At 44.1% G+C, this 13,259-nt stretch overlaps 1 protein-coding gene across 1 annotated transcript in view; it reads left to right on the forward strand.

Annotated features, from left to right (window-relative positions):
• Positions 1-230: 230 nt before the first annotated feature.
• Positions 231-13,259, forward strand: part of AGBL1 (AGBL carboxypeptidase 1) — a 274,834-nt gene continuing 261,805 nt past the window's right edge. The window contains exons 1-4 of the mRNA XM_074155673.1: positions 231-288; positions 1,613-1,759; positions 3,278-3,409; positions 5,839-5,932. Coding sequence (XP_074011774.1) covers positions 1,636-1,759; positions 3,278-3,409; positions 5,839-5,932 — 350 coding nt within the window. The 5' untranslated portion in view covers positions 231-288; positions 1,613-1,635. The remainder of the gene's footprint in view (positions 289-1,612; positions 1,760-3,277; positions 3,410-5,838; positions 5,933-13,259) is intronic.

Genomic DNA, 13,259 nt, shown 5'->3' on the forward strand with positions numbered 1-13,259 from the left:
CTGTGTATTAAATATTGTGTGGTATGATCAGTATGTCTGTCAGAGGCTTTTAAAATGTGTTATCAATATGGTTCCACATATTCATTGGCCAGATGGCACAAAAATTTCTCAGTATCCAAACAAGGATCTCAGTAACCCTGCACTGCATGATGCACTGCAGCCCTTAGTATCATGAAGTTCTCTGTTCTGAACTGATCCCTAAATTTGGTGTGTTTCTATTTCAGAGCTCCTGTGACAAGGAAGTCATCCTGAATATTCTCAGTGTCCTCACTGACCTGCTCTCTCTGGGTAAGGAAGCAAAGCTCTGGGGCAATGCCTGGGGGCTAGGGGCAAAAAGGGGGTCCTCACACAGGTCAGGGAATTCAAACCTGCATAAACTCAGCCAGGTGCTTGCAAGGTGAACAAAACATGAATTGTACCTGTAATCAGCAGTCCTTACTCTTGTATTTGGAAAACTGAGCTTTTCCAGTAAGTTAAAGAGAAAAAGGACAACACAGAAAGTCTCCATTGTTTTTAGTTTAAAAGGTGCCTGTGAATTTCAAGGTATTTCACAATCCTTGGCAATCAACCACTGGAAATGTTCACCAGCTCCATTGGAGAGAGGGCTGTGAGACAAGGAGAGAAGCCTGGCTTCCTGGAGCACAGGGACTCTCTCATGGAGAGAGTTCATCATCTCCCCAAAAGGCACCTCCCCTGTGGGGTTGCAGGGAAGGCATGTTGCTGCATGTGCCCAAGCCACACGAAAAAATAAGTAAATTGCCAAAAGAACTAAAAAAAAAAAAAAAAGTTTATTTTCCTTCCTGCTCCACTCCAAAAACGTTATTTGTAAACAATTCTCAACCCAATCAAGCTGCCAGGCTGTGGGGGCTGCATCAGTGAGTGCTGGAGCCTCCTGCGTTCCCTGCTACTCAGAACTCTACCGGAGACATCGCCCATCCAACTGGGCCCCTTTTTTGAAGCCCTGCAGTGCTGTTCCTCAGCTAGATGGAAGGATTGCCTACACAGAGTTTAGGAGGTACGTCTCCCCTCCAGGAGATGAACGTGCGGCTTCCTCCAGTCATGGAGACCAAAGTTGCTGCCAAAGTCGCTCATGGATCACTGTTGACACAGTAGGGCTCACAGGATTAGCGTGTGGTTTCTTTGGAGACCTACATTTGTTTGAAAGCTGTCTCCAAAGCTTCCCTAGGATTCCTTTTCATTTGGCAGAAGCCCGTTGCAGCTTTAGTTCTTTTCTTGTTTCAGTTCCAGTATCTAAGAAAAGATCACTGAGCCTTCTGCTCCTTTGAAATCTGTTGGTGTCTCTGCTTATTCTTCTCTGCTGCATTTCAATGCACAATGGAAAACTTCTGCAGGACATGGATTTATAAAGATAACAACTGTCAGAGCAAGAGGCAGCACAGTGCATGGTTTCACCATGCAGCCATTAGCCATGTCTCCAGATCAGGGGCACCTGAGAGCCATGGTCAGTTCTGCAAATGCCTTTGGGTTTATAGCAATAAAGCATCCTTGCAAGGTCATGGGAGCTTTGTGTGCTCCATGTGGGGTGGGAGTTTGCGATAACCATGGCTCAGGGCAGGGATGCTCTGAGCAGAATCTCTCCTCTTTTCCCCAGGGACCGGCCGGAGGATCCACTACATGATCAGCAAAGGGGGCAGCGAGGCACTGCTGCAGGCTCTCACCGCTGCTGCCCGGACCGAGCCGCCTGACCACAGCACCCTCCTGCCCCTGCTTCGCTTGCTGGCCAGGGTTGGCCAACGAGGTACTGCTGAGCTGTGGGGGCTTCCTGGGTGGGGAGCTCAAAACTAACGGACAGCCCCAGCAATAACCAGCACTGTGATGCGCCTGACAGACAGCTGTCAGGTTTTCTTTGGAGTGCACCCCTTGTTTGATGTTTGGCCAGGTAGAGATCCTGCAACAAGGTAATGAGGGTGTTGACACGTGTAGAGCTACTTCTCACACAGGTTTCATCCCATGTTCTGCCTTTGACATGTCATTCACAACATCCTTCTCTCTAAATTGGAGAGATACAGATTTGATGGATGGACTATTTGGTGGATTAGGAATTGGCTGGATGGTTGCATACAGAGAGCAGTGGTCAATGGCTCAACGTCCGGATGGACATCAGTGATGAGTGCCCCTCAGGGCTCTGTATTGAGACCAGTATTCTTTAATATCTTCATCAATGACATCGTGGGATTGAGTGCGCCCTCATCAGTTTTGCAGATGACACCAAGCTGAGTGGTGCAGTTGACACACCTGAGGGTCGGGATGCCATCCAGAGGGACCTGGAAAAGCTTGAGAATTTGGCCCATGTGAACCTCATGAGGTTGTTTGAGGTCCTGCACCTGGGAATCAATACAACCCCTAGTATCAATACAGTGTATAAAGGGGTCAAGAGCAGCCCTGTAGAGAAGGATTTGGGGGTGCTAATGGATGAAAAGCTGGATGTGAGCTGGCAATGTATGCTTGCAGCCCAGAAAGCTGACCATATCCTGGGCTGCATCAAAAACAGTGTGGTCAGCAGATTGAGGGAGGTGATTCTGTCCCTCCATCCTGCTCTGGTAAGGCCCTACTGGAGTACTGTGTCCAGTTCTAGAGCCTTCAACACAGCAATGACATGAACCTGTTGGAATGGGTCCAGAGGAGGCCACAAAAATGATCAGAGGGCTGGAGCCCCTCTCCTGTGAGGACAGGCTGAGAGAGTTGGGGTTGTTCAGCTTGGAGAAGAGAAGGCTTCCGGGAGACCTTATTGTCGCCTTTTGGTACTTTAAGGAGACTTATAAAAAAAAGATGGGGATCAGGCTTTTTAGCAAGGCCTTTAGCAATAGGATAAGGGATAATGGTTTTAAACTAAAAGAGGGTAGATTCAGATTAGATATAAGAAGAAATTTCTTTTGTTGAGAGTGGTGAAGTGCTGGCCCAGGTTGCCCAGAAAGGTTGTAGATGCCCCATCCCTGGAAACACTCAAGGCCAGGTTGGATGGGGCTGAGTAACCTGATCTAGTTGAAGATGTTCCTGCTTATTGCAGGGGGGTTGGACTAGATGACTTTTAAAGTACCTTCAAACCCAAAACATTTTATGATTTGTATATGATGACTCTATGTAAATCCCATGTTTTCCTGCTTTCTGTGAGAATAATGCTGATCTAACTCATTGATATATTTGAATGCCTTTCTTGTGAGACTCTGACTTAAAAGATTTGGTGCAATTATGTTTATCAGCACTGCTGCAGAGACCCGGTCTTTGTAATAGTTTGACTCTCATTTGCTTTTCACAGATAGGAAGTTTGGGCTGAAAGTGCAGAAGGCAGAAGCAACTGATATAATACTGAGCTTGGCAAGAAGAAACCTTGGCCACCACCTGCACCTCATCCACTGCCTCTGGGTCCTGAGGGTTTGTGCTTCTAATGGTGAGTGTCTGGATTTTCTTCCTTTCCTCTGTGTGATAACTGCCAGACTTCTTTTTCCAATCATTTCAGCGCAAAGAAACATCATTCTTGATTAAGGTTAGTGCCTGAACGCACCATTAATATATAGAATCAGGCACAAAAGCCAGAACAACTATAGAAAGAGGTTTTTCCCAGTGAGTCTATACAGCCTTTACAGCGTAGTTCGTATGTGGGCTATGAACATGGAAGCACTGTAGTGAAAAATATTCATGGCTATGATCTGTTCTAGAATACAGTCAACTCCTTTGCTCTGAGACTTAGGTACCTTAAGTCTCTCTGCAGTTCCCTTTACCATATTAGCCAAATGTTTCACTATTGTTGATTATATTGATCATCAGAGCAGCTCCACTAGGGAGGGAAGTACAGGTGGAGAAACAGAGAAATCAGTTACTCATTCAAGGTCCCTCAGGAAGTACATGTTAGATCCTGGTCTTCTGTCTAGTATCACCCCCACCTGCTCATGTACTCTCCCAGCTTTTTCTGCTTGGCAGTACCTTCATATTAAATGATTAAAGCAATGGGATTTCCAGTATTCTTTCCCAGGATCATCCGTACAGGCTTTGCCTGCCATAGAGCACTGAGTTTGTCAGCACAAATTTCCCTTTGCTCACTCTAATCCTTTCCTCTCCCTTCCTACGTCCCTCACCCAGCAGATAATTCTGGGTGGCCATCCTGCCTGCCCTCTGCGATGTGCAAACCTAAGATTTAACACTCCTGGCGCCCAGCCCTGCAGGTCCCTTCTATCTGTACAGGAGCTAGCTTCATGCCATGGGCTTTCTCAGGCAAGCAGCCAAGCTTCAACATTCAGCCCCTCTCCCCGTGATAAGCAGTATTTAAAAGGCTGAGTGAGACTGAAGCCACAGCCAAGGCCGTGGAAGCCACAGCTGAAATGTGCCTTTATTTGGGTTTCACAGCTGTGCAGTGACCCTGTGCTGCCTCCCACCCAAAATGATGATCTACGCCCTTCCCTGTTCCCTGCTCCAGTGCACCTGCATCCCAATTCAGCTGCAGTTTTTGCAGAGGTTTTAGGATGCACGCTGCAGCCTGGCCTCCTTTCTGTTAATGCCAGACCCCAGAACCCCCACTCTGCTCCTTTGCTGGAGCATCTCTGTTATTCTCCAAGTATCTTCAGTACTCACCAGATGTGCTTCCTCCTTCCATAAGTGACTTTGACTCTGTGGCCCAGCTGGGAAGCTGCAGGGGAGGTTAGGTGATGGTCTGTGTGGATGTGGTACCAAACTAGGAGATTACATGCTCCCAATCTTAAAAATTATTTTTATGGAGGGGAACTAGAGAGGATCCAGAAACATATAGAACTCTGAGAGTGCTTAGGTATGAAAGCAGAAAAGATGAGTCCTTGTCACAATCTCATGCACCAGTTCCTTGCTCCAGGTCACTCCCTTCACAATCTCTGCTACCAGTTGTGTGTGGCAGCCCACATCCTCCTCTGGGGCAGGATGAGTTCAGGCAGCCTTGTCCACCGCGCTCTCTAATGAATTACCAGCTAGTGTAAAAGTAGCTGGCAAGTCTTGTGAAGCTTTCCATCACAGGACAGCTTGGCGGGGACGCAGTAGGACTGCGGGAGATGATGGGCCCTCTGGCAGCTCTCTGATGACCATTGGGAGATATTTACAAAACAGCCAAAACCCAGCAGTGGGCAGGCAGCCAGGTCTCCCTCTGGCTGCTCTTGATTACTGATCCTTTCACCCTCTTCGCTTGCATTTAATATTTCAGGGCTGTATTCATCCCTTCTTTACACGGAAAGCCTTGTCTTACGGGGGGGATCAGGGGCTGGCTAAGCACTTAGTTTATGCATTGGGCATTTCTGGAATCGATTGCAAAATCTATATATAAAGTTCCCAGTGTGTTAGCAAGTGAAGGATTAAAGGTAAAATTGGCCTAGCTGAAATTAAGCTGCATTCAGAAGCACCCCCTCCCAAAAAACCCTCCACTTGCGTACTGCTTAATAATAGCACAGAAAGAAAACTGGCCTCTATGCCCCTATGAAATGAACTGTCCTCACAGAGTTGCCTTTGGGAAATATGAGATGAATTCGAGCCCTGACATTTTGCTGGGAGATGACCCTGTTTAACTATGATTTGTTCTCTGGAGAGTGCAATATTTACGGGAAAAGGGGCTTTGGGGAACTCAGAAGAACTGCAGGATTTGAGATCTGCTTTTGTGTGTGATTGTGGCTCAGGTTGAGTCTGCAGACAGCTTTGTGCTTCAGTTTCTGTGATTGTAAAATGACCTCTGAAGTCCAGCGGAGAGCCCAGAGAAACCTGCACATAGCCCTAGGGGCAGCTACTCCCTTCCCTGCATCACCTCCAAACAAAATATTGCAGATTGCGTGCTTCAGATCTGACTGCTTTTCTCTTTTATTGGCTTAGCTACCACAGGAACTACACTTGGCGTCAATGGAGCCATGGAACTGCTTTTCAAAGTCATCACCCCCTACAGCAAGAGACACGTCAGGACAGTCAGGTAGGCAGTAGCCCCAAGGGAACTCATCTCGCCAGGATGGCAAGAAATAAAATTTTGGTTCCACTTGAAAAGGCAAAGAAATCAGAAATGGATGCACAATTTCCACTCACTTTAAATCTGTGGGGTTTTTTAAGAGGCAGAAATAGTTCCCTGAAGGGCATGTTAATGCTGTGATTCATCATATGATTCATGCTGGTGGCCATTTATTTGTAGTGTACCCTATACAGTGATGGCAGTTTAATTGCAAGGTATCGTCCTTCATTTCCCAGTCAGGACTGGATTTTGAGAAGCATGAAAAACTGCTCCTGCCTACCCCTTAGGCAGACCCTCCTGCCGCCACTGGCCTGGGGCAGGTACAGTGCAATCATGGCAGTGTTGCCTCATCCTCCTCTTGCGGATAGTTGTGACCAGGTCATTATGATATTTTTGAAGTATGACAGTTCTCACTAGTATTAATCTGGGTCTGTTTGTAAGTCCATCCCAAATATTTCAAATAGTTTTTTTCCTGAAGAGAGAAAGCCCATTTTATATATCTCTCTTAATGCTGAACATTAGTCCTCAAGTTGTCCATTCTGACCATGTCCTCAGATGTTTTTCAAGGCAAACTTTGTAATGTGGAAAACATCCACAGAAGGACATAACACATTTCTGTGGCTTGCTCATTACAATCAGGAAGAATTTACTGCTGTCCTGTGCCCACACAATCACATTTGCTTAAGCAACACAGAACCTGCCAGTTCTCCTGCTTAGACATGCACTGTCTTGTGGAGCATGTAGTCCCTAGTTGTTCATGCATGTCTCAGCAAGGACATGGCAGTATCCAGTCAGTTTTGGCTTCTGCATGGACCTGACAGGGGTGCGGTTCATGGCTGGCGATTACTGGGGATGTAGCTTTAAGTTGAACATTGTGTGTAGGTGAGAAATGGATGGAGAGACATGGCACAACAGTTTGACCACTACATGCTCAACTGTGGTTGAAGTGGTGGCCAGTCCGTCTGGATGAGGGTACCGGTAAATAATGTCCATCCTGCTGTTACCATCAAAGACTGATACCAATTCTCCCAATATCACCAATTACACAATCCATTGCATGGGAAGGAATTTGAATTACTTTCCACTAGCCACGAATTATGAACTTGCATGTCAACACATGGTACTGTTGTTTGCTAAATGTAGCGTTCTTCTAGCTCCGCTGCCTACATGTCTGGGGCTATAAACATTTTTTTTGAACAGTTTACTTTGATGAATAAGATACTGAACGGGCCCAGCAGATGCACAACTTCCTGCAGCTGCCTTGTTAATGGAAGCCAACTCACTTTTGCCTGCTTTTTTGGCTTTCTAGTATAGTGCTAACTACCTGGAACTGCTTCACAGCTTCAGTTCTCTCTTAGCCAGCTTACCTGTGATTCCTCTACGTGTTCTGCCCAAAAGTATGATATTGGGATGTTTCCTGCACAGAGGTTTGGGTATTACCCAACTCCAAGAATATTATCGCTAGGACGTTATTCCTGGGATAACTGAGCACCTTCCAAGATTCCCCTCAGGCCTCATGTTATAACTTTGATCTTTAAGACTCAGGGAGCCTGGAGAACTGCTTTATGTGTGACAGGGGTGCCCAGGGTGAGTTAGACCCAGAGTTGGGCTTGTCTTCTGAGGCAACCAAAAGCGATGGATGGTTCCATGCCTGTGCTTAAGTAAGAAAATTCCACTCAATTCCCTGATTTCCTTCCTATGGAAGTGTTGGCTGTGATTAGACTAGTGTTAGTTCTACTTCCGTGATAGTTTCATTGGTCAGTGTGTAATGGGACTTGGGCCTGTATTAGTTCTCAGTTAAGCAATGGGACTGGCTGCATAAAGGCTTTTTAAATAAATTTTGTGCAAAGCTGCTTTTTTCAGTCACTGTTTCCTCTGAGGAAAGTGGAAAACTTGGTATCTGTCATGTGTTTCTAGCCTGGCTTTTTGCTGAGATTCATTTGGAGACGCAGCCAGTGCTGCTGAGGGCTATTGTAATATAGGATGGAAAGTGGTCTAGAATACTCATTTCTTTCCCTTTTTGCTTAATAAATAACCTTCAGAGAAACACACTGCTTTTGGTTTTGACGATTCTAGACTGTCAATGTGCAATATCTGGATTTTTCTTCCTTTTATCTGATGTACAATAATTATTTTGAACTCTTCTGTGGACCTTTTTTTCCATTTGAAACACACTTGCACAACAGAAAATACAAACTCAAAATTTCCCTCAGAAAAACTCCAGTTTATTGAGCAAACTCCAGTTTTATTGATAACAAGGTATTTTATTTATTGTTGAAAATCATTTCATTTTCCCTTTGAAAAAGAGGTATCTTATACACTAATTGTTCTCTGCCTGAGTTTTCTCATTGCTAGTTCACTTTCCCAATTCTCTTTCTTTTCCTAAAACACTTGTAGTCGTCTTAAAACATTTGTACAAGCATGCAAACAGATGATAAAACCCTTCCTGCAACCTATCACCTTTTTTTGTGAGCTTTGGCTCCCACCTACACTTGGCTTAATGAGCAAGAATGATAATCAGCTGAAGCCTGGTAGCCACTCAGCTGGCCTGTGTAGGGCTCAAAACTCCTTGTTTCATTTAATAACTAGGAGCAGCTGAGAAAGTCAATGGCCCAGTGGAGACACTGTTTTACATCAGAAGAAGTACACAAACCTGTTCTGTGTGTTTTGTGTTGGTTTTTTTTTTTTTGAAAAAGTGCTTGCAACCTATTTAAAGGCACAAGTTTCTTACTATTCAGTAGGGACTGTTTTTGCTTGCAGTCAGTTTAAAAACACTGCTCCTACTGGGGAAAGCAGTTTCTTGAGATGCTGTCGACAAGAATTTAGGTCCTCAGACCAGAAGTCCAGACTGTAGGGTAAGTTACAGATCTTCTTTCCCAGCATTAGCAAATGCCTGGGATAGCTCTGGTCTGAAAATCCCAGGCATCTTTACAGTCCACCAGAACATGGAGGTGGGTATGTGTGAAAATGTCCTTCTATTTTTTGAGCTGCTCTAGCTAAAAAATTTTAGGGTGACTGGGGGAGGAAGCTTACGGATGGGTTTTCTGAGATGGGGGGAAAGAATAAAATGGGCTCACATGCTTTGTCTAGTTCAGCATGTGCTCCTGATCATCTGACACTGATGTAGCTCTTCCCAAAGTTTATGTGGCTGTACTCAAGTCTGGAGTGGTTATTTTCGTGGTGTTAGTTGGTCACAAAACCATCTGCTGCTTTTTGGCTATCAGTATGGAACTTGAAGAGAACACTAGTCTGTAACCTGCCTATGGAGGAAAACCCCAATGTCCTCCTAGTAAGCCTCTGATCCTCCCTTTGTACTTGCCCTTGATACCTTCTCTCCACTTGGTAGCTATGTGCCACCATGATTTGCCTTGCTGCTGGGAAGGAACAGCCGGCAACTGTGGGGGCTGAGATTACTCTCATTCTTTGATCAGCTGCCAGGAATGCAGCCTCGAAAATGCACCACTTCTCTTGTGGATACACCCGCATTCTCCTGATCCTGGGCAGCAGCAGGACCAAGGTCACTTTAAGAATCTGCCCTGGAGAGTGCACTGTGAGGGCTATTTATTTAGCCAGCTAAGATGTGGAAACAAGATACATAGTTCTATTTATTTTTTCCAGTGGCAAAGCTCTGGGTTATTTAGAAATAGTCTCCCATGCTCCAATTGACCTTCTCTGGGTGAATGCCAAGTAGCTCTGATTCCCCTGAGACTGTGACTCACGGACTTTATTGGTCTTAGGCATTCGAGGTCTGCAGGTTGCTGGTGCCGCAACTGTGTGGATCTCTCCATGACTACCCATATGTGAAGTAAAAGCCACATGAAAAAATGTGAAACTCGCTGAGGCTTAGAGAATTCTGGAGTTAAGCACTGTGAAATCCAGGCAAGGTGGAGACTCTAAACTATCTTGCCCATCTCTCATGCTGTTGTGCTGCAGGGAAAGTTTTCTGATACCTTTTATAGGGAGAGTTTAAAATAAAGCCAGATGATGTTCTGTTTTTCTCAGTTCTGTTTGTCAGTAGCTGGGATATCTGATATAAGCGTGTGTGGGACGCTGAAATCTTCACTCCATCAACACCTTCTCTAATGCAACACCCCTGATGCCCCACAGAATGCAATGACCACTGCTCCTTTCACCTTCCACCTTTCTTATTCCCCATATGTTCCATATCTTCTATCATCCTCCTACTTTCCAGTGTCCCTTCCAACACCCTTGCTCGTTGTCCCAATTTATTTATTCTGAGTGATATTGGGATTTGTTGTGGGCAGATGGATGTGGAATGTGACAGTGGCAGATGTTTGCTCTGTGGCCAACCAGGAGCTGGGTCTCTTCTGCATGACTCTGTCTCCAGGTGGCCAAGCATCAGATAACATCCCCAGGCTGGTGGCTTTGAAGGCTGTATGTTGTCTGCAGCTACGTGTTGTGCGAGCCCCTTCTGGGACTCATGGAGTTGAAGGTAGATTATCCAAGTGAGTGAAAACAAAAATCCGGAACTTATGATTCTTTCTTATGAGGAAGACCTGTTTTAGAAAATGACAAATGATGGTATGACTTGTCCGAGTGGTTCTCTCCATTTCGCTTTTTCTCTTGTTAAAAGGTTGGCGGGCAGTCTTATTTCTGCAGTTTTATTAAAAGCAATTTAGAGAGTCTTTCAAAATGTCTTTGTTTCTCAGAGCTTTTTGTGAGTACATCTATTTACTACGCTGAGCAGAGCTGGCTACTGGTAAGTGATCAGATAAACCTCATATGAGAGATTGCAACAAGAATGAGTATTCGTCAATTAAAAACTATCTTTCTGTGAATATTCACAAAACTTGGCTTTCTGCACTGGGCTGTTCCAGTAAAGTTTGACTACTTAATTAAAAGTGGAAAGTGAATAAAAAAGGTCTGGGAATGGTGCCAAATTAATTCAGTAGAAAATGTGACACGCAGAAATTATCTGCCTTTGCTCGTGTCCAGCATTGCCTGCTTCTGACATTTAATCACAATTCTTATGTTTGGTGCTTATTGGATGGTCCCATCTCCTCAAACACTTGCCAATAATCTCCCTTTTCATTAAAGGGAGGAGATCCTCTCATGTAACTCTACTCCATCTGAGGTGGATATCTGGACTCCTCACATACTAAAGGGAAAAAAGAAGCAAGTTCTCTTTGCCTGTATCAACTGTTTGCCTCTAGAAACCTGAGGTGGCTCAGAAGTGTTTATTTCTCTTTGCTGACTGAACATGAGTTTGGAGTGGGTAACCTGGAAGTTACATGATGGGCATTTAAGGTTGGGTCAGGTAGATGGTTGCTGAGAGAGATTTGGAAAACACAGTCCTCTCCAACTACTGTCAGGAGGAAATGAGAACACCACGTGTGTCTTGTCTTTGGTGATGTGTGTTTGGGGGAGACTTGAGGTGGGGAGTAACTCCTTATTCTGAAACGTGCAAGAATAATGATGACACTGTTGCTATGGTCAGGAAGTGATTCCTATATCACATATTTCTGTTGTGATGTGAGCTGAGATTAAGATTTTTACTGGACTAATGAATGCAGAGCTCATGCAAGTGAAGAGAGGAATGTCAAGGTGATCAAGAGAGCATATCTAAAGCTAAAAGCCCAAATCTGGTGGGTCTGTGTTTCATCAGGCATTGAGTCAGATTGACCAGGAAGAATACAAAGGCCCTGGAAATGCAGGAGATATAAGTTAAGAGGCTGTATATTGCTTCAAAATAGGCTTTGAATATATATATTACTCTGCTTTTCTATAAAACCTGTTTTGTTTGCACACAACTGAGATTCTATTTTCTCATCTTGGAACTGGTGCTTTTGATGCAAGATAAAATGTAAGTGTTGAGCCCATAGTGTTGAAAAGTGACCAAGCTGCCACATCAACAAATGCTTGTAGAAGTGATTTCCTGTGACCTTTAACAACATAAGAAATCGAAACGGCAGTGGGCTGTGTCTGTTAGACAAAAAGAGAGGAGACATGTAGCAGGGATGACCTGAATACTAGAATTATCTCTTCTGTTAAGAATGATGGAGAGACATATGGAAGAGATCCAATTGCAAAAGCATCCTAAACCCAGTGCAGGCAGTTAGAGTTTCCTCAGGTTTAATGCTGGTTAACGTCTTTCTGGTAGACCACCATATACGTTTGCAGCAATTCAATCTCCTGGATTGTCCTAAACTTCAGCTGCTCCCTGCTTGAAAAGAAGAACATGGTGCGTGGCCATTGCCAGCCAATATTTTGAGAATGAGAAGAAACTCAACACACCAACATGGTGATTAGTTCCTCTGCAACTTGATATAGTAACTGTTGTGAGTGGTTCTTTTTGAGGAATGCTCCACGTACAGCTTTATGTCTTTGTTTATTTGGCAATGATTCCTGATAGGAGATCAAAAGCAAATCATCCTTAATTCCTCTTGTTAGTCTGTGTTTTACCATTAATCGTGTTGAGCAGTTTGGATATTTAATTGGAAGCTAACACTTGATTCTGTTGGAATGTGGTCAGAATTAATCAATGTTTAGTGCCTGCTTATTCTCAAATTGCTATTTGGTTCATTTGATCCCTGTAGAAAATACACAGGAGGGGCTGAAATTTCTTTTGAGCTATGTCACAACTAAATGACATGCTTCCCATCTGGTCTTGATCTACATGGGATTTAGCCTAGAATTCTTGCTAAATAAAACTGGTAAATACTGTTCTAAATGAGATGATGCCAGCAACAAGGGAAAAAGAGTTGTCTTTAATACTCTTGTTTATAGCAAGTGTTTTTTCAACTTGACTAATGTCTTGGATAACATGGAGCAGAGATGGTACATCACTGAGATAAGTAAATGAACCCTAGTCTTCTAATTTAATGCAATGAGCTTTTGTAATACAAGAAATAATTTTGCAGCCAAAGGTGTCCCAGTTCTGTGCAGTTCCTTCTTTTCCGTTCTTTTTTACAGCCTGTGTGGTTTCTTTCAAAGAATGACCTGTTCTAATATTAATAATAAGTTATAAAATCTCATTTCAGACTGATGGTATCTCAGCGCTGCTTTGCAGAGTAAATAGAGTTGCATTGCAGAATTATACTTTACCAGCATTGTACTGTTAATAGCTGCAGAAGAGAGAAATTGAAAAATTAAGAGGTAGAGGCAAGGGAGAAAAGAGATGCTTTCAGATGAGATTTGAAAATAGATGAAGAATTGATGAGGCAGAGAGGAATGCCACATACCAAGGTTGTTCCAGATGGCCAGACAAACATGTTGCATCCAGAAACCCTGGTTGCCATCTCTTGGTAGCCTCTGGTATGGCAAGATTAAACAC

This window comes from Numenius arquata, chromosome 11 (genome assembly GCF_964106895.1).
Source record: "Numenius arquata chromosome 11, bNumArq3.hap1.1, whole genome shotgun sequence".
Classification (NCBI taxonomy): domain Eukaryota; kingdom Metazoa; phylum Chordata; class Aves; order Charadriiformes; family Scolopacidae; genus Numenius; species Numenius arquata.